At 67.3% G+C, this 23660-nt stretch overlaps 1 protein-coding gene across 1 annotated transcript in view; it reads left to right on the plus strand.

Annotated features, from left to right (window-relative positions):
- The window catches only part of EEFSEC (eukaryotic elongation factor, selenocysteine-tRNA specific), a 110562-nt gene extending 92726 nt beyond the window's left edge, over nucleotides 1-17836 (plus strand). The window contains exons 6-7 of the mRNA XM_027523939.1: nucleotides 3519-3675; nucleotides 17453-17836. Of these exons, the coding sequence (XP_027379740.1) occupies nucleotides 3519-3675; nucleotides 17453-17640 (345 nt within the window). The 3' untranslated portion in view covers nucleotides 17641-17836. The remainder of the gene's footprint in view (nucleotides 1-3518; nucleotides 3676-17452) is intronic.
- The last annotated feature ends 5824 nt before the right edge of the window (nucleotides 17837-23660 follow it).

A 23660-nucleotide genomic window follows, 5' to 3' on the forward strand; every position in this document is an offset into this window, starting at 1 on the left:
GGCGGCTCTGCTGCGGCTCCCGGCTTGCCCCGCTCCACTGCTGACGGCTCACTAATTGTGCCTGGGGCCCCGGGGAGCACGCCAGCCTGGGCGCAGGTGGCCTGAGACTGCCTCTGGCCAGTGCGGGCTCTTGGCTGTCCGGCAGCGCTGCCCGCGGTGCCCCAGGCCCCACCCGGACTGAGGCCACTCAGGGAAATCGAGACTCTTCTGGAGCCGCAGCCGAGCAGACCCCGCCTTGGGGAGATTGGATGGCCGCCCGAGAGTGCTGGCCCCACCCAGCACCCAGGTCTCTCCTGCCTTCCCCATGGAATCTGATAGCCCGTGCCTGTTGGCCCCCCTTTGAAAATGGCTTTTTCTGTATAGACAGAGGGCCAGGGCGGCTGGCCATGGTGCAAAGTGCTGGCTCTGGATCTGATGTCCCGAGCAGGTGCTGGCCTGGCCCAGCCGTGGACCAGTCCCCCCGCCCCCAGCCCAGAAGCTGTGGCTCTCTAACGGAGGCTGGTGGAAAGCCGATGAGGCCACGCGTGGGAGGGCCTGGCCCGTGTGAGGTGCCCGCAGTGTGCACCCACCTTTCATCCTGGAGCACGGCGCTTTGGTGCCCCTTCATTGGCACCGAAGGAGCTTCGCCCACGTCGGCGCCCAGGGATGGGGACAGTCAGGGAGGCAGGGGCCGTGAGTCAGGGCCGTGGACACCGGGCCTGTCCCTGTGGGTCGGCGCCCTGGGTGCTGGGCAGGCCTTGGTCTTGAGGAGTGGGCCTGGGCGCCCTGTTAGTGGGCGTTCGGGCTGGAGCCGAGCCCCAAGGCCTCTGGAAGTCGCCCGACAGAGTGAGGTGACTTGCAGGCCAGTCTCCACCCCTGGATTTGCCCAGGGGGCTTACATGGGGCCAGTCGCCCCCAGAGACCGTGTGTCTTCCTTACAACCACCTTGCAGGGGACACGCGTGTCCTGTGACCCCAGGATGGGGTGCTGAGACCGGGGAGGGACCGGGCCGCTGCGCCCGGTGCTGGGGGAGGCGCGGTCGTGGCAGCGTGCTCCTTAAGCCAGAAAGGATAGACGAGCCTGGATGCCTTCGTCCGGGGACCTGGTGCTGCCGGTCCTGGCGGCTCTGAGGGCCACTGGTGGCAGAGGTCTCCCGGGGCCTCGCAGTGCCCGCTCTCTGCGGCCCGTGCCTGGCAGTGCCCGTTCTCTGCGGCCCGTGCCTGGCAGTGCCCGCTCTCTGCGGCCCGCCCTCGCAGTGCCCGCTCTCTGCGGCCCGCGCCTGGCAGTGCCCGTTCTCTGCGGCCCGCGCCTGGCAGTGCCCGCTCTCTGCGGCCCGCGCCTGGCAGTGCCCGCTCTCTGCGGCCCGCCCTCGCAGTGCCCGCTCTCTGCGGCCCGCCCTCGCAGTGCCCGCTCTCTGCGGCCCGCGCCTGGCAGTGCCCGTTCTCTGCGGCCCGCGCCTGGCAGTGCCCGTTCTCTGCGGCCCGCGCCTGGCAGTGCCCGCTCTCTGCGGCCCGCCCTCGCAGTGCCCGCTCTCTGCGGCCCGCCCTCGCAGTGCTCATTCTCTGCGGCCCTCGCCTGGCAGTGCCCGTTCTCTGCGGCCCGCGCCTGCAGCCCCCGCTGCCCCCAGCTTCGGCTTCTGCCGGCCGAGGCCGAGGCCCCTGGCGGTTGTCTTGCTCCTAGATCTCCCCTGTTCTCACCGACACCAGCACTCCCTCCTGACAGTAGCCCTTCTGGAAGAAGCCCCCGAGGCTCAGCAAAGCCCCGGGCACAGGCTGCAGGGCCGGGGGAGGCGGACCAGGCCGGCTTCCTGCGGCCCCCCTGTCCCGGCGCCCGTCCTCCAGTTGGAGTTAGGACAGTCGCCTCAGGACTTGGGCAAGTCCAGGCCGCGCCGCGGAGCCAGCCGGAGACAGACACACACGTGGCGTCGTACTAGGTGTGCCACCGGCCGAGTCCCACTCGGGGGCCGGGGCGCAGGGCCTGCGCCTGGCGGACCCTGTGCGAGGCTCGTGGCACTCGAGGACTGGCCCATGGTCATGGGGCCGGCCGGCCAGGCGGGTCCTTTGTGAGTCTCACTGCCGAGGCTCAGCGCGGCCCACGCCCGACGTCCTGGGGTGGGCTCACGGGGAAGCCGGCCTCCCCGGGGGACGTGCTGGTGTCTGATCCCCGAGGGCTCCGCTGAGGCTGGGAGCCTGTGGAGACGAGCCTGACCGCCGCCCGCAGGAGGCCTCGCCCTCTGACCCCAGGGGTCACTGAACGCCAGCCCTGCGGCAGAGGTTTGCCGGGACCCATGGCCGCACCCGTCACTGCTGGAGGCCGTGTTCTGGGCGCAGGGGACGCCCTGGCCCCTCCTGGCTCCCCGGCGGGCGTCTGTCCCCGCTGTCCCCCCGCTCCCACATTGGCAAGCGACTCGGACCCTGTCCCTGAGCTCAGGAAAACCCTTGCAGACAAGGGCCTGCGGGTCCGCGGGGCTCTGAGGGCCTCCCTGCTCCAGCCAGCGGCCTCAGCAGTGATGCCGAGCTCGGGACTGGCTCCCAGGGCGGGGGACGCCCACGGCTGGTCCAGACCCATGGGTCCGTTTGGCTGTCGTCCTGGTCCTGCTGTCTGACTGGGCCCCCCACAAGGCTAGGACAGGGCTTCACATGCAGGCCCTTCCGCGGGGGTGCAGCTGGGGGCCCGTGGAGGTGACAGGCACCCTCACCCTCTGAGGCTGGTGACGCCTGCTCACCTGGACTCCCCGGTTCTGGGGGTTGGAGCAGCTGCTCCATGCAGTCCACCTGCCGCGGGCCCGGGGCACCCTCACACAGCCTTGCTGGCTGCCATGCGGAGGGCAGGGCCATGCCTGCGAGTGTGGGCACGGAGCAGTTCCCACGGGGGCGAGGCTGATGGCTCTCCGCGTGGCCTGTGTCCCGTCCGCCCATCACTGGGAGGGGGGGCACACGTGCCTGGTATCTGGCTGATGAATCTAGGAGGGTAGGGTGTGTTTTTTGCAAGGTTTTTAGGGTAAGTGGGGCAGTTTCTGCTCTTCAGAGCAACCCATCCAGGTCCTTGGCCAAACATCTTGGCCTCGTGGGCAGAAGTGCGATGTTCCTGAGCCTGGCTTGCGGAGACCCAGGAGGAGGTCCCCGCTGACTGCACGCCCACCTCCGCACGCTGCCCAGGCAGTGCCCAGGGCCCGGAGGGCAGGAGGAGGCCTCCCTGGCACTCTGAGGCTTGGTAGAGCTGGTGCTTACACACACGCCTGCACAGCCCCTTCCCCCGCTGTCTGCAGAGTGGGGCTGGCAGGGGGCCTGGGTGTGGGAGGTCGCCGAAGTGCAGGCGGGGCGGGCTTGGGAGTGGACGGCACCCCCTCGGCCTTCCTGAAGAGCTGTCGGCTCCAGGACGGGCGGGCGGGATGGCTGTGGGCTCGCGTCACCTCTGCGTATCCCTGCGGGTGGTGGATAGGGGGGCTGGTCATCAGCAGTGACGCGGGCTGACCACCTGTGCATATGGCAGCCAGCCTTCCCCCGGCACTGACGCTCTCCCCGGGCGGGTGGGCACAGGTGCTGGATGACCACAGCGTGATTGGCCGCTCACTGTTCAAGAAGGAAACCAACATCCAGCTGTTCGTGGGGCTCAGGGTGCAGCTGTCCACCGGTGAGCTGGGGGTCATCGACAGCGCTTTCGGACAGAGCGGCAAGTTCAAGGTCCACGTCCCTGGTGAGTGCGGCGATTTCCTCCTGCTCGCGGGAACTGTCACCCTGCCAGGCTCAGCCCACGGGGCCTCGCGGCCTCTGCCCCCACTGCCCTGTGCCCAAGAGCCAGCGGGTCCCGGAGACGGCAGCTGTGGGCACCACGTCTGGTCTGAGCATTCAGGGCATGGATCCGCTTGGACCAGCAGCTCGGGGGGGCACGCGGCTCCCTGGGGTTGGAGTTGCCGCCCCATTCCTGCCTCCCGCTGGCTCCGAGGCGGGCCTGATCCCCGTGGGGCTGCGGCATGCGTCTGCTGCCTGGGGTCCCGCTTCGCCAGCCGGTGGTCATGGTCGTGGCGGCTACAGCGGAGGATGGGCCTCCCGCTGGCTCCGCAGGCCGGGAAGGAGGCCAGGGAGTCCTCTGGGTGTCCCGCCCCGCCCCAGGCGCGCTGGCCCTCTCACCTGGGACCGCACGGCCCACGGGGCCAGGCCGGGTACCAGAGGCCGGGCTGCAGGTGAGAGGGAGAGGCAGGGACTGCAGTGGCCAGGGAACTCAAGCCTGGGAGTCAGACTTCATCTGATGCACTTTATGTAGAATTTCCTGATGAAAACCTAGAACAGCCTGAACTACAGGAAGCCTGTCCCTGGGCTGTTTGCCCATCGCGACCCGTGACTCCTACTGGAGCCTCAGGACGCACGCAGGAGTGTCAGGGTCACGTGTCCACACTGAGATGTAGCACAGGAGCAGCGCCTTGTGCAGCCGCGGACACTGCCCTCCGAGACCTCAAAGCTGGACGGGCTCGCGGGACGACCCCTCCCCATGACACCCGAGGAGCTTCCCCCAAAGTCCGGGGCCTCACGGTTGAAGGGCCCGCATTGACAAAACTGCCGCTTCCAAAGGGTCGCCTCCGTCCGGAAGGCCCAGAAGGCCGAGGCCCTCCCTGCAAGACAGCTTGGGGACCCGCTGGGTGGAGGGTGGAGAGGGCGGGGGATGTGGCCGGCGGTGACGAGGGTTCCCCTGGTCCATCTCAGCGTTGCTGGCACCCGGTAACCCTCCCCGCATTCCAGGTCGTGCCTCCAAGGGACCCGGAGCCTGGCCGTGGGGCAGCGCCCAGGGGTGGGCCGCCACGGGTGCGGGGGTCCCAGAGCCACCGCAGGGTCAACCCGGGGTCAGAGGCAGGTCTCGACTGGATGCACAGTTCTAAGCATCCCCCGGATGACGGTCTGAGAAGGCAGAGGGACGGGGGAAGGCGGAGGCCGCTGCGGCACAGGTAACCACGCACAGGGGAAGTGGAAACTCACGTTGGTGCCGGGGGCGGGCCTGGCGTCCTGGTCTCAGTGTGGCGGTGGCCCCGCAGGCTTCACACAATGGCCTTTGGACTGCGCCGGCCCTCTAGGGTCGAAATGAAACTTTCTTTCCGGTAAGATGAGCCCTCCGCACGCACACCACCCCAGACACTGAGTCCCGCCCACATACGCTGCCTGGAGTGGATTCTCGGGCACCCTCAGGAACCTGTGCTTGGGACACCCCCTTAGGGGCACCCGGCCCCGGGGCCACACCAGCCTTTCCTGAGACGCCGTGGGCTGCGTGTGCAGGCTCCGCAGCCCTGCTTGCCCGGGAGGCAGGAACACGGCTCCTGCAGAGAGCAAGGGCCCGCAGTCCACCAGACCCACCTGAAATCCTGGCTGGAGTTTTATCCTCCTGAGCCTCAGTTTCCTCATCTGTAAGATGGGTCTTTTGTGAGGGTTTTTTTTCTTCCCAACTTTTTAAAATAACTTGATCCATAGGGAAAAGTGGGAAGAAAAGTGTACTGAACACTCATGTTCCTCAGATTTCACACCTGTCGGCACCACGTCACGCGTGTTGTGCACATGCTAAGCCGCGCAGAGGAGGCACAGCGACCCCCGCGTGCCCGCTCACACCCCTGAGGACGGCATCTCCCCACAGCCACCCTCACCTGGAAGGGCCCTTCCGGGGAGGAGGACCCAGCAGGACCGGGCCCGGCCCAGAGCGTCACGTCCCCGGAGGAGCCCTGCGGGGGGCCGTGGCCGGAGCAGGCAGGGGCAGCATGGCTGACGTCTTGACGTCACCTTTGAAAGGACTCGGAACACGAAGTTGTATGTAGCACATGCTCCCGACCGCGTGAAAGAGAAGTCTTACAGAGAAAAGAAAGAGAAAGCGAGTGAGAGTGTGGCGCTGGGAGGCTGCGCGAGGCTTCTGTCCTCTTTAGCTTTCTCCAGCACGCGGACTTCACTGAACGGGCCTGGCGGGTGCGTCCACAACTCTGGGCCGAAGACGTGGAGACCAGCTCAGACCCCAGCACCGAGCCCGGACCCAGGCCGTTCTCAGCCACGGCTCCAGGGTCACGGGGGCCCCAGAGTCACGGGAGGCAGCCCCTGCCGCCCCCAGGCCCCACCATCTAGAGGCCAGGGAGGCAGTGAGGTTCACGGGCTCCTCCTGCCTGGATGGATGAGTCACCCTTCGCTGGACTGCAGACGGCCTGGACCCGAGGGCAGGGCCCACGTGGGCCCCGAACCCCAGCTCTGGGGCCGCGCTGTCAGGGAAGGCGGGCAGGCTGCACCCGGACGGTGGGTGGCACAGGGGGCTGGGGGCTCGGTGAGAGCTTGGGAGGGAAGTGGGCTCACTCCAGGGGGGCGGCCCCTGTGCGCGTTTGAGCAGAAGTGGTCAGGGTCTGCGGTGTGTGGGGGTGGTGCTCCAGGGAGCCTGCACACTCCTCGAGGAGCCTCACCTGGGCCCAAAGCGGCTGCGTCAGGGCAGCGACCCTGAGGTGCAGGGACCCCCCAGGAGGATTCCCGGGCGGTCAGCAGCCCCCCAGGTCCTGTCCCCAGCCAGCCGAGGACACTCCATAAAGCAGCCTGGCAGAGAGAAAAGAGGGCTGCAGAGAGGTGAGGGCGAGAGCTGAGGCTTCAGAAAATCCCTGTAAAGTGAAAACAAACCGTCCGTCTCTCCCTGGCGCCTCACCCGACGGGCCTGTGGGGACGGCTGTGCAGAGGCCCGGTCCCGAGCCGGCCCCACGCCGCCCTCTCCGGAGTGCCCTGACCGGGGGGGCCGTGTCACTGAGTACTGGGAGCCCTTGGGGTGCCTCTTCCCCCTAGAAGAATGGCCCGCCTCGTCCCTCTTTGGCCAGTGAAGCACTTCTAAGCGATTGTAAAAATTATATGAACCCCATCGAAGAACTGTTACAACAATGTTTATACCCAGTATTTGAAACAAAGACAATGATATTATAAATAATTGTAGATGATGAAGATAGGCAAGAAAAAATAACATCATTAAAAGAATTTTACAAGACGGACCGTTCACAGAGATGGATGGAGTAACACAATACGGTAAAAATATCTGCAGTTAACATAAACACAGCCCCGTGGACAGAAACCATCTGCTGGCCCCTCACCCGGCCGGGTCCACGGTCATCCCTGCGGGCCGCGCCAGGGCTCCCTGTGCCCCGCGGGCCTATGCCCAGCAGGCCGGGGCCGCTTGGGAGGCCATCCAGGAGCACGAGAGCTGGGGCTGAGGGCTGTCCTCTCCCTGTCCTGCCGCCGGCCAAGGCCAGCCCGTCCGTGTACCCACGGCACCCGACGCTTCCTTGATGCGGAGCTGTGTCTCTGGGGTCGGGGACGAGTCCGTGGCCTCTGGGTGCCTCGGGCAGCGTGCGGTAGCAGGGCCGCAGGCCAGGGTGGCAGCCCGCTCCCTCCTCGTCCACAGCGGATGGATGGCCCCCAGCAGAGCGCATCCCTGCACCCCTTTCGCCTTTAATCAGTGTTTGATGTTCTTAAAAAAAGGTTATTTTTAACCCTGAAAAAACTTTGGCCACAGAGAAGAAAAGAGAAACCCCCAAAACCAGCGAGATGAGAAGAGACTCCCCCGAAACCAGCGAAATGAGAAGAGACTCCCCCGAAACCGGCAAGATGAGAAAAGACACCCCCGAAACCAGCCAGATCAGAAGAGACTCCCCCGAAACCAGCGAGATGCTTGAGCCCTGCCCCCGCCCTGACCGGGAGCCCCCCTCCCCCCATGCACCCCTGCGCCGCCTCCTGCGGCCGTGTCCCTGGCACAGGCAGCGTTGCCAAGGTTTCTGTGGTTCCGGCCTGGGCCTCGCGGGTGGGACCCACATGATGCTGCATCCCCGGGGGTCCTCGTCAACCCGCCCGCCCGCCACCCATCTGAGCACAGGTGGGCGTTTCCTGGGGGGCCCCGCGGCCAGCTGGCCTGGTCCCCACCTCGTGGAGGACGCGGTTGGTGGGCTCTGGAGCCGTGCAGCTCAGCCCTAAGTGTCAGGGTCTGCGGGAAGACCAGGGCGAGGGGCAAAGGGACACCCCAGCATTCAAGCGGAGACTGGGCTGCTGTTAGCTGTTCCCCGTCTCTGCCGCCAGCCCCTTCCTGTCTATAACGCAGCTCAGAGCACCTCAGGTCCTGGGGTGGGAGGAACACTGGGCTCTCGTGAGGAAGCACCGTCTCCACGCGAGCCGGCCCGTGATTCAGGGGTCAGACCCAAGCAGAGGGGTCGGCGGGGCCTCGGTCCACGAGCTCAGGACGGAGCTGCCACCGGAGCTGGGCGGGGCTGCTGTGGGCACCCCTGGCCACGTCTCCCAAGGCCGGGCCCTGCACCCATCTCTTCCCCTGACCAGGCTACTGGCCCCCGCTTGCGGACCTGAAGAACAAGCCTGGCAGCCTTTGGCCTCCTGGTGGCCCTGGGCTGACCTTGAGGGAACAGTCCTCCCCAGAGCCCACTGGGAGTTTGGGCCTTGCCTGCCAAGGGCAGAGCCTGCAGCCACCAGCAAGCCCACGGCTCTGGAGGAGGGCGCAAGCCTGACTGCCGCCCGGACCCTGGCTCAGGGGCCCCTCCCCGCAGCCCCAGGCCCAGCAGAGCCCCAGCCAGCAGGAGCGGTGCGGGCCGCAGCTGCCAGGTGTGTCTGAGCCTGTGCATCGCCAGTGTGTGCCCGTGTGAGTCCGCGCTCTTGTGTGTGTCTGCCTGTGAGTGTGTGTCTGTCTATGTCTGTGTGTGTGAGTCTGTGCCCGTGAGTGTGAGTCTGTGCCCGTGAGTGTGAGTCTGTGCCTGAGTGTGCCTGTGAGTGTGTGAGTCTGTGCCCGTGTGAGTCTGTACCCAAGAGTATGTGAGTCTGCCCTTGTGAGTGTGAGTCTGTGCCCGTTGAGTGTGAGTCTGTGCCTGTGTGTGTCTGTGCCCATGAGTGTGAGTCTGTGCCCGTGAGTGTGTGAGTCTGTGCCCGTGTGAGTCTGTACCCAAGAGTATGTGAGTCTGCCCTTGTGAGTGTGAGTCTGTGCCCGTGTGAGTGTGTCTGCCCGTGAGTGTGAGTGCCCGTGTGTGTCTGCCCGTGAGTGTGAGTGCCTGTGTGAGTGTGTCTATGCCCGTGTGAGTGTGTCTGTGCCCGTGTGACTGCCCGTGTGAGTGCCCGTGTGTGTCTGTGCCCAAGTGAGTGCCCGTGAGTGCCCATGTGAGTGTGTCTGTGCCCGTGAGTGTGAGTGCCCGTGTGAGTGTGTCTGTGCCCGTGTGAGTGCCCGTGTGAGTGCCCGTGTGTGTCTGTGCCCAAGTGAGTGCCCGTGTGAGTGCCCATGTGAGTGTGTCTGTGCCCGTGAGTGTGAGTGCCCGTGTGAGTGTGTCTGTGCCTGTGTGAGTGCCCGTGAGTGTGAGTGCCCGTGTCAGTGTGTCTGTGCCCGTGTGAGTGCCCGTGTGAGTGTGTCTGTGCCTGTGAGTGTGAGTGCCTGTGTGAGTGTGTCTGTGCCCGTGAGTGTGAGTGCCCGTGTGAGTGTGAGTGCCCGTGTGAGTGTGAGTGCCCATGTGAGTGTGTCTGTGCCCATGAGTGCCCGTGTGTGTCTGTGTCCGTGAGTGTGAGTGCCTGTGTGAGTGTGTCTGTGCCCGTGTCAGTCTGTGCCTGTGAGTGTGAGTCTGTGCCCGTGTGAGTCTGTACCCAAGAGTATGTGAGTCTGCCCTTGTGACTGTGAGTCTGTGCCCGTGAGTGTGAGTGCCCGTGTGAGTGTGTCTGTGCCCGTGAGTGTGAGTCTGCCTGTGAGTGTGTGAGTCTGTGCCCGTGTGAGTCTGTACCCAAGAGTATGTGAGTCTGCCCTTGTGAGTGTGAGTCTGTGCCCGTGTGAGTGTGTCTGTGCCCGTGTGAGTCTGTGTCTGTGAGTGTGTGAGTCTGTGCCCGTGTGAGTCTGTGTCTGTGAGTGTGTGAGTCTGTGCCCGTGTGAGTCTGTACCCAAGAGTATGTGAGTCTGCCCTTGTGAGTGTGAGTCTGTGCCCGTGTGAGTGTGTCTGTGCCCGTGTGAGTCTGTGTCTGTGAGTGTGTGAGTCTGTGCCCGTGTGAGTCTGTGTCTGTGAGTGTGTGAGTCTGTGCCCGTGTGAGTCTCTACCCAAGAGTATGTGAGTCTGCCCTTGTGAGTGTGAGTCTGTGCCCATGTGAATGTGTTTGCCCGTGAGTGTGAGTGCCCGTGTGAGTGTGTCTGTGCCCGTGATGTGAGTGCCCGTGTGAGTGTGTGCCTGTGAGTGCACTCCCGTGGTGGTGTCTTTCACAGAAGGGGGTGACTGAGAGGCCAGCTTCCTGACAGGGCAGTCATAAAACATTCATAAAACTTTTATTGGACTTGCCACCCTTCCAGATAAATATTTTTCGATTTTATGGGCTTCTTTTAGGGCCCTAAGCTTAATCATGGCTTTGTAGCTGCTTTAAAAAAAAATTAATTATTGTTTTGGCAAAGGGAGCCCCCGCCCCCACCCCAGCAAAGGCGGCAGCCCTCTGAGCTCATGAATTCCTGCCTCAGCTCTCGCCCTCTCCCTGCATGCCCTCGCAGCGCGCCGGGGTGAGCCTGGACGCGGAGGAGCGGGAGAGGAAGGCTCACTCCAGTCCCCACTGCTGCCCCGGCCTCGTGGGAGGGCGGTCGGTCCGGCCCATGGCGCCCACGGGAGGACGGGCTCGGGGTCCCGCTGGGCACTTGCCGCCCCGGCCTCGTGGGAGGGCGGTCAGTCCGGCCCACGGCGCCCATGGGAGGACGGGCTCGGGGTCCCGCTGGGCACTTGCCGCCCCGGCCTCGTGGGAGGGCGGTCAGTCCGGCCCATGGCGCCCACGGGAGGACGGGCTCGGGGTCCCGCTGGGCACCTGCCGCCCCGGCCTTGTGGGAGGGCGGTCGGTCCGGCCCACAGCGCCCACGGGAGGACGGGCTCGGGGTCCCACTGGGCACCTGCCGCCCCCGTGGAGCCGCCTGCCGGGCTGACACGGGTGGGTTTGCACAGCCCCCGGCTCCTTCCTGCCCCTCGCAGGCCGAGCCGTGCCCCATTGCCCCCCAGAGCTCAGCGTGCTGCCGAGCGCTCTGCGGCAGCTCCGTCCTCCCCACGGTGACAATAGGTGTGTGCGCTAGAGGGGTCCACACACGCTGTGTGCACGCCGAGGGCAGAGCCCGGCTCCGTATGCGGTCACGCGTGCCCGGTGGGCCCCGGCGGGGCTGATGGGGTGTGCCCGTCTGTACTCCGCACTCTGTGCTGGACGCAGCCCTGAGTGCTCTGCGTCCCGTGAGCTCCCGTGGGCCTCATAGTTCAGAGACGCCGTGGAGGCTGTCTCCTGCTCCCGGGCCGCCGTTTTTCTTTCCTGTCTCTGCTGAGGCCACGAGCCCCAGGAAGGAGCCCCGGATGCCTCTGTCTGTGCACAGACGGGGCCACTGCGCCTGCGCGGGGTGGGGGCCTTCTTGGAGGCGGTGGCACTGCGCTTCGCTTGAAGGGGGCGGGGAGGCGGCCTGGGGAGGGCTGTCCCAGGCGGAAGGGGCTCTGGCTCTGCCGCCCAGAATATGGGGCTCGAGGGGGCGCTGGGTGCAGCATGGGGCACCTTCTGAGGGGCAGGATTGGAGGTGACTGAGGGTCCTGGCTCCAGGAAGAAGGGCTGACCCAGGCTGGAGGGGCGGAGAGAGGGACAAAGATCAGGCCAGACGCGGTGGGTGACCAGGTGACGTGAGGGCGGGGGAGCCAGGACGCGCTGAGGGCCAGGCGTCGCTGCACTGTGCCAGGCGCCTGGGGTCAGGGACCCTCACGGCCACAAGGCGGATAGCTGTCAGAGCCGTGCCGTGGGCACGCAGTGACCGTGCCACCAGGCTTGGAGGGCACGCTGGGGCACCCCCAACACCTGCCTCCCCTGGGCCTGCGAGAGCTGGCCACAGAGGGTGGACCCTGGAGCCCCTGTGTCCGGGCAGGAGTGTGGAGGGACCCAGCTGTCACCCCCGAGCCCCTGTGGCAGTCCGACTGCAGCCCACCCGCCCGCGTGGGAGCCGAGGCCGATACGTGATCAGACCGCCACCCGTGAGCCCTGGAGCCGACGCCGCAGCCTCTGTGCCCCTTCGTTACCCGGATGAGGCTTCTTCCCGACTCGTAAAGATGACAGTTTTAATACGTGGGATTTTTTTTTTTTTTAAGAAAAGCAATATGAAGAAGACTTTTATTGTCAATAAGCTCTACCTTTTAAACCAGTTATCATAGTTTCTGCTTTAGGTATTTTGATTGAAGGTTAACTGCCGTTAGAAAGTGTATGCATTTAGGGAGTGAGTGTCTGGAGGATTCAGATTCAGCTTTCTTGCCGACGGGGACCGTGTCGGTGGGGCCACCGGGTCCCAGGCCTGCACACACCAGCCTCGGGGGGCTGCGGGTGGAGGAGGCCCCGCAGGAGGGTCAGTGACCAGCGTGGGCTCCCGGAGGCAGGGCCGGCGGGTGTGTACCCCCAGCTGGCTCATCCCGACCCAGGAGCCCCCACTCAGAGCCAGGGGGAGGCCAGCGCGAGGCCGCCGGGAGCTGACCAGGCCTCCGCAGCCGCGGCCCTGCCTCTGGGGCCTCCTGTTGGAGGCATGTGTGCACAGCGTGTGCGCGTGTGTGCTCTCTGCAGACCAGCCTGCTCTAGGACTTGTGTGTGTGTCGGGGGGAGGGTGCTGGGTGGGGTGGGGGGCGAGGAGGAGGCCTGGCAGGAGCGAAGCCGTGGGTGCGGGCACACAGGTGTGCAGGAGACGCTGGCAAGGCCGCGCTGGAGAGCTTGGACGCCGGCCCGAGGAGCGGCTGAGGATTGCTGAGAGGGGCGCGCGGGTCTTTGTTCTGGAAGGATCTCTGGCTGCCGACCCACAGGCAGATCAGAGAGGGAGCTGGCCCGAGAGCCTGGAGGCTCCTGCCAGGAGGCTGGTCCCGGGCCTGCTCTCCCCCGCGCTGGGGCGCCCACTGCCGCTGCAGGGTCCGAGGCCCGCCTGGGGCTCCAGGCCGTAGCCCGGGAACAGCCCTATCACGCCTACCCTGGCCGAGGGGAGCGGGAGCCGACGCTGGCGCTGGGGGGTCCCCGGGCGCCCAGCAGCCCCGCACCAGCTGTGCCCCCATTGCAGGCGACCTCGGACTCCTCTGCCCAGGCCGCCCCTGCGACCCACCCTCTGTCTGATGCTCGCAGCCAAGTCATTTCCTACTTCAGAATGGTTTTCTTTTTCACCTTAAAACAAAGTCCTTCCTTCCGCACGGCACCCTACTTTCCCTCCCCACACACGCCCGGTCGCCAAAGCCTTAGCTACATTGTGATTTCAATTTACACAGTGTGGGGAAGATTTCTGCAAAGGGTCCTTTTTTGTTTTTGAAGAATTCATCATTGCTGCTAAGAAGCTTAATATAAATTAAAGGAGGAATTAGGCAACATTAAGACATCAAAATAGGGGTGCAGACGCCCACTGCCTCGCCTCCGCCCATCAAAGGGCCGTGAGGACCCGTGGAGCGCGGGAGCCTCAGACGGCCGGTTGCCGCTGCTGCCTCCCCGATTCCCTTTGTCGTAGGCGGAGCACACGTCTGATAAAAGCCTAATCACCTTATCTTTTTAAAGCAAATTGCATCTTTGTTTACATACGGGGTCCGTAGCAGGACGGGGAAGGAGGGAAACTGGGCCCCCTCTGCCCAGCCCGCCAAGCTCGAGTCTGGGAGCGTGTGAGCAGCCTGGCCTCCTGGAGGAGGCGTTCCATCCAAAGTCGCCATCCCCCAAGTTCGGCAGGAGGGGAGTCAGGGTGCCAGTCCTCAGGCGGCCCTGCCTGCCCACCCCGCACTGAGCTCGCTCCTCCTGTGCTCCACCACCCATCCGGCTGCCCGTCCTCCTTGGCCCCGGCCGGCCTCAGCCACACCTGCCCCGTTCTGAGTGGGGCTCTGGCTGGACTCACGGTCCCTGTGTCCTCTGAGCTCCCCAGTCCCCGTCACCCCACCACGCGACTCCCACAAAGCGACCCCCCACCCCCGGCCTGCCGCAGCGTCTCAGCTCTGCCCAGAGCTGCTTGCCCCGGGAATGGCTGGACTTGGGCCGGCCAAGGGGGGCCACTGCGGGGGCCGTTGACCCGAGCCGTTTGCAGGGCTCCGTTCCCACTGGAGGGTGCGGGCCGCCCACCCGCGTGGAGGCCCCTCACCCAGGCTGGCCCCTGACATGAAAGCCACGCCAGCAGCTGGAGGCAGTTTGGCGGCTTTGATGGCCGTGTCGGGGCGGCACCCGCGGCCCGGCCTTGGGAAACAGTGCGGCCACATTCTTCCCTGATTACGAGCCCGGCCCGGCCAGCGGCCTCCGGCCCATTGTGCCTTTGTGTGGGGCTGGCGCTCGGTGAGAAAGGCCAGCCCGGCCCTGGGAGAGTGTCCCCAGGGGGAGCCGCGGGGAGCAGCGTCGCCCCCAGGGTCACGCCCGCCGCCCCCAGGCCGCTGGACGGGGGTGGGGCAGGCCGCTGGGCTCCGAGAGTCCCCAGGTTTAGGGAGAAGGGGCAGGGACGCCTGAGCCCGGGTTCAGGCGCTATAAGCACCTGGAGCCTGGCGGCCCGCCCTCCTGCCCCCGCCAGCCGGGTCACGGGCGGGCCACTTGCCCAGTGGGCGGCGTTTCCCGCTGGGTGGCCCCCGGTCTGCTGCCCTGCGCACCCAGGCGGGACCTCACCCACCTCTGGTTTCATCCGACACACCCGCCTGCTCCCACAGGCCAGACCCCCGTCCCCGCCCTCGCCCCTGACCGGCCGCCGGGGAGCTCCTGCCCAGGGGGTTCCGGGAGGCCCCGGCAGCCTGGCTGGGATGGTGGCTGAGGAGGAGTCAGCAGAGAGGGCAGGGCACGTGGCCAGACGCGGTGCCCTTGGTGTGGTGGCCGCGGGGCCACACTCAGGACCCAGGATGCGAAGGAAGAGAGAGGCGCCGTCACCTGGGCGGAGGTCCACATGGCGGCCCCCGGTCAGCAGTCGCCCAGGGCAGTGGTCCCCAGGGTGGCAGGCGGTGGGAAGGGCCACCAGAATTCAGCCTCGGCGGCTGAGACCCTCCCTGTCTGCCTGCGAGCCCGACTCGGGGGCACCTTGCGGACACGGAGCCCGCAGTCCCCCCGGAGCCCTGGCCCCACAGCCCCACCAGCACGGGGCCAGATGCTTGCTGTCCCCAGGCGTCACGCTCCCCCCAGGACTGGACGCTCAGATGCGGCCCTCAGCCCTTCCACGTGGCCGGTGCGCGGCGCCAGGCCCCCGGGGTCCCCCCGGTCCTTCCCGGGGGGGGGCCAGCCCACGGCCCCGCCCCCGCTGGCCTGCAGGCCGCCCGCCCGTCTTGCTGCTGCTTCCTGCCTGCCCCTTCTCAGACCCAAGCTCTGAGAACCGTCCCCGGCGTCTCCCAGGCCAGGAGCACTGTGCGCAGGCTTCCGGGCGACCACCGACGCCCTGACCTGCCCTCCGTCCACGCCACTGGCCTCTCAGCCGAGGGGAAAGGCCACCATGAAACAAGGCGGCTCCCAGTACCGTTGCCAGGAACCCCAACAGCCAGCTGCCCCAGCGGATGCTCTCTGCTGGTCAGCGTGCTGGCCCCGTGTCCAGGCTGCCCCGTAATGGAGCAGAGGGCAGCAAGAGACTCTGCATCCTCGCCAGCGCCTGGTAGACTCCCGGCTCTGCTGCTCCGGGCAACGCGAGGTGTGTGGCTAACAAGAGCCCTCGCAGCGAGATGGCCGGCAGATTGGGCCGCGCCTGTCTCCCTGCCAGGGGCCGACCCTGGGAGCCCCCTGCCTCTGCAGCCGTCAGACCTCACAGCACCAGAGGGCCCAGGCACCCATGCCGTCCGCCAGGGTTGGTGCCAGCCCCCGCCCTGCAGGAGGAGCCTGGAGGCAGAGGGCACCTGCCGGCCTGGCGCCTGCGGGAGGGCTGGCCCGGGGCCCTTCCCACGCCCTGCGCCCTGGCCCAGGGCCTGCAGTTCCACAACCCACTGCCCAGCAGGAGCCTGGATCCCCAGGGCAGCGGGCCCCTCGGCCACCCCGGCCACCCCATCCCGGAGTCTCCTCGGCTGAGCGCCCGGACCCCTGGGCGGTGGAGAGGTGGGCGGAGCCCCTGTGCGGGGCTGGAGTCTGGCCTGTGCGGGGGCAGGGCCGCCCCGACCGCGCCTGCGGTCGTCCCCATCCCAGATGCCCAGAGCTGCTCCTCGCGTGGGTCCCCTGCTGCGCTGTTTCCCACAGTCTGCCTCAGGTGGACACCCCCGCTCCCGGGTGACGGGCTGGGGGCGGCCGCCTGCATTCAGCCCCAGATGTGGCCCAGAGTTCACACGCCCACCCAGCCCAGCCCCCTCAGGCCCCGCTCCCCACGGGCATGTGGGGTGTGGGCGACAGGGGTCTTCCTGGTGTGACGCAGGGCTCCTCTCCTCGGGGAGCCAGCCAGCGCCCAGGCGGGGAGGGGAGGACTCCCCAGGCGCCGGCACAGGTGGGGCAGGGGGTGCCCACCCGCACCCTGCAGGCTCCTGACACCCAGCCGGGGGTCTGTGGCTGATGGAGCCCCTCTGTGTGTGTTAGGAGTGAGTGCCCGTCCTGGGGCACAGCGGCCTGCCAGGACCCTCGCTGCCCAGAGCGGGAGGGCACAGCTCACTTCCACCAGGACCCCCGGCAGGGTCGCAGAGCTCACAGAAGGGGAGTGGCTGGTCCTGGGGTGCCCGCTGGTGCAAGGCTGGCTTGAGCTTCAGCCCATCCCCCCAGGGCTCCCAGGTACGGTGGCCCCCACCGGCGGCCCATGAAGAGGCTGCCTCCTGCTGCCCCCAGGCAGGCTCCTTGTAAAGACAAATCCTGCAGAAAGGGGCCCTGGCACTGGGGAGGGCAGGGCGTCCGCATGGAGGAACAGCATCAGCCGTCGTGAGCGCGCAAGGTCCCAGGACCGGTCGCAGGAACAGAGAGCAGTAGGCGGCGGACGCCAGCAGGAAGCGAGTTCTGCCGTCGCTCAGCCAGCAGCAGAGTCTGCACCCGGCCTGGGTGCTGAAAGGAGCCAGGGATCCGTGGGGCCGCCCTACTCGGCCTGGAGTCAGGGGACAGCGTCCGCCAGCACCCAGGGAGGGGGTGCCAGCCGGAGCTCACCGGCCCCTCCTTCCGCCCTCTTACCCGCCGGGGTCCCTGGGCAGAAACGTGATGCCGCCCGCAGAGTCACCCTGGGCCGGAGAGTGTCTGGGGTCTCTGGTGAGAGTCAGTGAGTGCCCGGGGCAGCGAGCCGTTCACGGCAGGAGAGGACACAGCCAGCAAGCACGGGGCTGCCCCAGGGGCCTGGGCACAGGATGGGCACAGGCAGGGGGCTGGGAGCTGGTGGGAGCCTCGCTGAGCCCCAGGCCAGACGGGCTGGTGCCGGACAAGCGTTGGGGGAGGTGCGGGGGCACAGGAGGTGTGGATCCGGCCGGTGATGGGGGGGGGGTCCTGGCTCCATGGGGGGCCGGCGGGCCAGGCCAGTGCTGGGGGGTCTGGGCTCCATCCGGGGGGTCACTGCAGAGTCGGGGACCAGATGGAGTGACGGGCTCCCCCTCTGTGCCTCGCAGGTGGCCTGAGCCCCGAGTCCAAGAAGATCCTGACGTCCGCCCTCAAGAAGCGGGGCCGTGCTGGCCGGGGCGAGGCAGCCAAGCCGGAAGAGGCGGAGCGGCCGGAGCCCGCCCAGCCCGTGGGCCTCAGCCTGTCCTTCAAGCGCTACGTCTTCGACGCCCACAAGCGCATGGTCCAGTCTCCCTGAGTGCCCGTCGGCCCCCCAGACCCGGCCAGGCCTCAGTGCCAGACGTGCCTCCGCCTCTGGGTGCTCCCCAGAGGCCCCGGGGGGCTCTGTCCCCGCACCCCCGTGCCTCTCGCTGGAAGAGCCGTCTTGAAAGGCTCCGGGTGTCCCAGGCTGCCCAGTTGGCAGCCGCAAATAAATGCCCACGGTGCCCACCTGCTGTGCTTGTCCCTCTGCTTTCACGGGCGCCCCCTCCCTCCCAAGGCGAACGTCAGGAACTGCCGAGGCTCCTGATGGGCCTGGGGCCACGGGAGGGACCCAGACGCAGCACCCAGTGGGCTGAGGGTGTCCGTGAAGCGTCAGGCCCTAAGGCAGCCTGGGTGGCCCCGGGGTCCCCTGGACCTTGAGGGAGCAGCCACGTCCCGGAGGGCACCTCCCGGAGGAACACCCATGGGGATCGGAGCTGCGGGGGCCAGGCCAGTGCCACAGGGCAGGAGGCAGGCCGGGGGCTGCCCCCACACACCGGCACCAGGAGCTCCCAGGCCGGGCGCTGAGCCCCGCAGAGGCCCTCAGAGCCCCACAGAGCCCCCTCACACCCCACAGAGCCCCACAAAGCCCCTCAGAGCCCCACAGGGCGCCGCAGAGGCCCTCAGAGCCCCCTCAGAACTCCTGAGGACCCCATAGAGCCCCACAGAGCCCCTTCACACCCCGCAGAGCCCCACAGAGCCACTCAGAGCCCCCTCACGCCCCGCAGAGCCCCTCAGAACCCCACAGAGCCCCCTCACACCCCGCAGAGCCCCACAGAGACCCCTCACGCCCCACAGAGCCCCACAAAGCCCCTCAGAGCCCCACAGAGGCCCTCAGAGCCCCCTCAGAACTCCTGAGAACCCCCCAGAGCCCCGCAGAGCCCCCTCAGAGCCCCGCAGATCCCCACAGAGCCACTCAGAGACCCTCAAAGCCCCTCAGAGCCCAAGCAGAGCCCCGCAAAGCCCCTCAGGGCCCCGCAGAGGCCCTCAGCCGCCTCAGAACTCAGAACCCCGCAAAGCCCCTCAGATTCCCGCAGAACCCCGCAGAGCCCCTGCAGAGCCGCTCAGAGACCCATAGAGCCCAACAGAGCCCCCTCTGAACCCCACAGAGCCCTCGGAGCCCAACAGAGCCCCAGCCTGGCTCCTCTGCCCCCTGCAGCCCAGCCGTCCCTGCAGACACATCACAGGGCATCGAGGCATTTACAGACGTTTGCAGGACGGGCAGATGCTCCAGTGACCCTGGACTTGGCCTGCAGGTAGACACAGAGGCCTCCCTTTTACCCTGGTAATCTGTGCATCATGCTATAATTTGCAAACACGGCATTAAAAGTATTGCCAGGGACAGGTTGTGATCAGGTGACTAGGGCCTGGTCAGCCCTGAGCCACAGCCCTAGGAGGGCAGGGTGCTGTGGACCCGTTCACATGGCTGTGCTGGGTGGGAGGTCCGTGTCCAGGACGGTAGCGGAGGGCCGGGTGGGCAGGGAGAGTCCAGACCCAGCCCCCACATCCCAGTCGGGAAGCCCCTGTAGAATGTCACCAACTCCCCACCACCAGCCAGACTCCGGGCCCCGCTCCCATTCAGCCCCTATCCCTGCCTGCAGCCGTCTCTCCAGGACGGGGTCCCCAGGGGTTGACTTCAGGGAGAGGCCCTGTGACCCCGGGTGGGAGGTGGACTCGGGCAGGGACGCTGAGCCACAGGGCGGGGGCCCCCGGCCACGGCGTGCAGCTCCGGAGCAGCGTGCCTGCCTGCGTGGCCCGCGGCCCAGGAGGGGACGCTATCAGGCCTGGCATCGGTCGAAACCCGAGCGCCCCAGCCGCGTCAGCTGGGCACAGCCTTGGGAGGGGGAGCGCAGCTGGCGGGCAGGCGGGCAGCTGGGGGCTGGCGCCCTGTGCTCTCATGGGCAGTCCCCGCTTCCTGTGGCTCCGGACACCCCCAGACCTTCTGCGTCTCAGGAAGAGAGGGCCCTGCAGCAGCCAGTGGCATCTGCAACCCCCGCCCACCGGGTACCCCAGGAAGCAGGGTCCAGTTTAGAAGTGGGGGCCGCCTGTGCACAGTGGAGCTGGGCTTTGAACCCAGGGTCTGGACGCCCCCAGAGGCCCCCACTCTGCCCCAACGCCTCCTCTGCAGCCTCAGAAAGAGCTGCCTGCAGGGAACGGGCCGGGGGCGGGCGTCCTGCCACAGGCTCGCTCGGCGGGAGGGGTGGCTGCGATCCACAGGCCCCTGGCTGGCTGGCGGGGCTAATGCACCAGCCAGGCGATAAGGCTTATCTGGAAGCGTCTCTGGAATCGAGACTCTGATGGAAACAGGCTTCTGGGTTAATACAGTTTTGACAGATAAAGTCTCGTCGACGGGAAGCCCTGGGGGCCAGGGTAGGCAAGGGGGCAGCTCTGTCCTTGCCAGCTCCTGCCCGGCCGGCGCGTGCCCGCGGGCCCATGTCGGGGGGTGGCCCGTCCGGGGGCCCTGCCCTTCAGGCTGGGGGTCTGGCGTGTCGTGGGAGTGGGATGACAATGTGGGTGTCAGGTCCGGCGCGCACAGGGCGACACCATTTTTCCGGGCCAGCTTGTCCCTGGGGCCTGGTGGGGTGGGCATGGGGACTCACCGCCCCACTGCACACACCCGAGCTTCCCCGAGGGGGCCCAGGCCTCCTCACAGCGGCTGGAATTTCCAGGCTCCCTCTGGGGGCTCAGGCCAGTCCTAGTCACGGCCTCCCAGCTCCAAACTCAGCCGTATCTGTCCCCCTTGGCTGCGTGAGGTGGGGTGAGGTCACATCCCTCACCCTGGCTGGGCTCCTGGGAGCCTCCACACAAGCAGTCCTGATTAAAGACAGTAATTAGCGTTTGGCTGATAACGGAGCAGGGCCACTCATCAGCCAGCTCAGGCAGGGTAAGGGCGCAATGGCTGGGAGGCAGCCAGGCAATGGGGTGCCAGACATGGGGTACTATGCCCCTGGGGCAGCCAACCCCAGCCCTGGGCCTGCGGCAGGGCAGGGAGGTGGGAGCACAGCCGCAAAGGCTGCGAGAGTGTCAGCTCAGCGTTCAAGAGAAGCCCCCCACCTCCAACTTCCCATCAGCTCTGGGCACCCCTCACCAAGCCCCAGGCCTTCCTGGGGGGCAGGGGCCTCTCGGGTTGGAAGAGGACCCCCAGGGCGGGCTCGTGATGGGCCAGTGGGGCGGAGCCGGGCAGGGGGTGGGGGTCGTGCAGGCTGAGGCCGAGTCCCAGGGAGGAAGGGGAGGGAGGGGACAGGGCTGGGAAGATGCCTGGCTGCTCACTGCGCACTTACTGAGCACCTGCTGTGTGCCCCCAGTCCCCCGGGCCAGCAGGTTAGAGGTCGTGCGGCCACGGGATGTTGCTCAACGCCATCCCCCTCCTCCGTTATCACCGGGTCTGGTGGGGAGACAGCTCAGCAGAGAGAAACGGCCGCTTCCTGCGGCCACAGCTGGGCTGCAGATAAAGGGCGGCCGGGAGCCCAGCCTCCCACCTCGTCCCCTGGGGGCACCCAAAGACTCAGCCCGGCACCCAGCTTCCCACAGCCACCACCCAGCAGAGCACCTGCCCCCCAGCCACAGCCGCACCCTGCAGCCTCGGGGGGCTGTCCACCCCGTCTGGGGACGGGGGAGTTGGACCAGGTGGACGCAGGACTCAGGCTTCCCTGGAGCCCCAGGCAGGCCCTCGGGGCCCAGCTTCCCCAAGGCCTCCAGCCGAGCCCCGAGCGCGCCGACCCCTGGTGCCCGTGCCAGGCGGTCCCTGCCCCGTCCAGCCTGCCTCAGCCCAGAGTCCCGTCCAGGACTGCGTGGGCAGGACCTGTCGGGTGGATGGGCGGGTGGCCCAGAAGGAAGGGCTGCAGCCAGGCAGGGTGGGGGGCCCGCGTGGCCTCTGTCCTTGGCACCTGGGGGCAGACATCCGCCCCATGGTGGGACCCCACGTGGAAGGGGTGTGGGACTCCGGGACGTGGTGAGCCCAGCCCCACGGCTTCCAGGAGACGTGGCACCCAGGGGTGTGGGGTGGGGGCGGCAAGGCCAAAAGGGAGAGGAAGGAAATCGGGGCATGCTCTGCAGGGCCGGTGCGGGGCGGGTGGAGGGGGTCTGGACACGACTGGAGATGCTCAGCCAAGGTGAATCTGGCAGAGGTGGCTGGGCCCCCCGGGGGGCAGACAGGGTGGGCAGATTGTTGTGCGAGGGGCGGAGACTGGCCTGAAGCAGCCCACCCTCAATCAGATGTGGGCCTCCAGCTCTCAGGCCTCGGAGGAGTTGGGGTGATGGGCGCCCCCACCCCGGTACCTGCCGGGCGTGGGGGGGCTCCAGCCGGGGACAGACTGGGGAGCAGATGCCCCACTTCCTGGGCCCCTTCCTCACGGGGAAACGGAGGCAGACGGGGGTCCTCTGCCCCCCAGGGCAGGTCCCAGCACAGAGCAGGGTCTGGGTGCGTGGGTGGACGCCGGGTGGGCCGCTGATAAGGAGAGACAGTTGTCAGAGTCACAGGGCGCCACTGATAGAGAGACAAGATCTCCTGGCGGGCGGAGGCGCTGGGAGGGGACCCCCCGGGGGTGCCCACATCTCGGGTGGAAACACTGAGGCTGTCGGGCCAGCAGGGCGCCCCCCACCCACCCCCGGCCGGAAACCCTCACAGCGGAGCCAGGGGCCAGGCCTGGACTGGAGCGGCCAGCCTGAGGCACCCACAGGCACAAGTGTGGACGTTGGCGGCTCCTGAGGCCACCCTGGGGGCAGGGCTGAGCCGGGACCCAGGCCCACCCTTGAGGCTGCAGCTCAGACGCCCCCTGGGTGCTGGGAACGGGGGGCTGCAGAGACAGAGAGAGACGAACAGAGACAAATAGCAGGAGAGAGAGAGACAGACCCCAGGAGAGACAGCGGGGCCGACTCTGAGAGACGCGCAGAGGGGCTGGGGCACCCTGAGCGCCGATGCACCCCAGGGGCAGCCCCAGAGATGGGGGAGGGTGGGGCGCGGGGCCTGGGGCCGGCCCTGCTCCGATTGGCTGGGGCTGACTGCAGTGAAAGCCCGTAATTGATTCCCTGGGAGGACGGGGATCATTTCCATGCAGAGAATTAAGATTTTCTTCCAAGATGGAAATAAAGATTAATTTGCAATTTCCTTCCTCACTGCACACAGGAGAGTGGCTCTGCTGGAGGCGGCCTCAAGCGGGCAGGTGGCAGAGGGGGGCGGGCGGGGGGGCGGCCTCCCCAGGGGAGAGCGGCCTCCGGGGGCTCCTGGTGCCCCCACCCTACATGCCCGTCATGGCTCCGAGGGGCAGCCTGTCCCCCGAGGGCTCCCAGCTCCGTGCCCGCGGCTCACGGCACCCCCGCCTCCGGGCCTCCACTCGCCCCGCCAGGCCCACCAGCCAGGCCCAGGCGGGGACCCAGACTGGGCCCATTGGAGAGAAACGCTGGGTCCCCATGGCCTCCAATTCTGCACCCTCCACCGGGGGAGCAGAAAATGACAGCCCGGGCACAGACGCCAAGGGGGCACCACACCCAGGTCCCCAGGCCGGGCATCCCAGGCTGTCCCCGGCAGGCAGGGCACAGGGGCCACGGCACGCCCTCCACCCTCTCCAGGCCCGCTCCCTGTCCGCACACGGTCTGAGTGAACCTAGCCTGCCTGGGCCAGGCTGAGGCCCACCCACAGCCACGGCGCTGTGTCCCAGGGGCCCCCGTGAGTGGCCCTAGCACAGCCGTGGGCCAGCAGTCTCGCCCGCATCTCTGCCATCCCCAAGGGCTCAGGGCCTGTGTTCAGTGCGGCCTCTGGGCAGTACCCTTGGGAGCCCCAAGAATATGACCTTGGGCTCTTGGCCATGTGTGGCCCTGAGACCTGCCACGCTCACCTCCACTCCCCGCCCATCCTGCACTGCCTGGTGGCCCACCGTGCGCCCCGCACCCCAGGGAGTGAGCAGCCTGGAGCTGGACGCCTCACCTTGTGCCAGCCTCTCCTGACGGTGACCTCTGCATGACCTCATCCAGCACACAGGCGGGAGGAGCAGGTTTACGAGCCCGAGGCGGGCGCATTCC

This window comes from Bos indicus x Bos taurus, chromosome 22 (assembly GCF_003369695.1).
Source record: "Bos indicus x Bos taurus breed Angus x Brahman F1 hybrid chromosome 22, Bos_hybrid_MaternalHap_v2.0, whole genome shotgun sequence".
In the NCBI taxonomy this organism is placed as follows: Eukaryota; Metazoa; Chordata; class Mammalia; order Artiodactyla; family Bovidae; genus Bos; species Bos indicus x Bos taurus.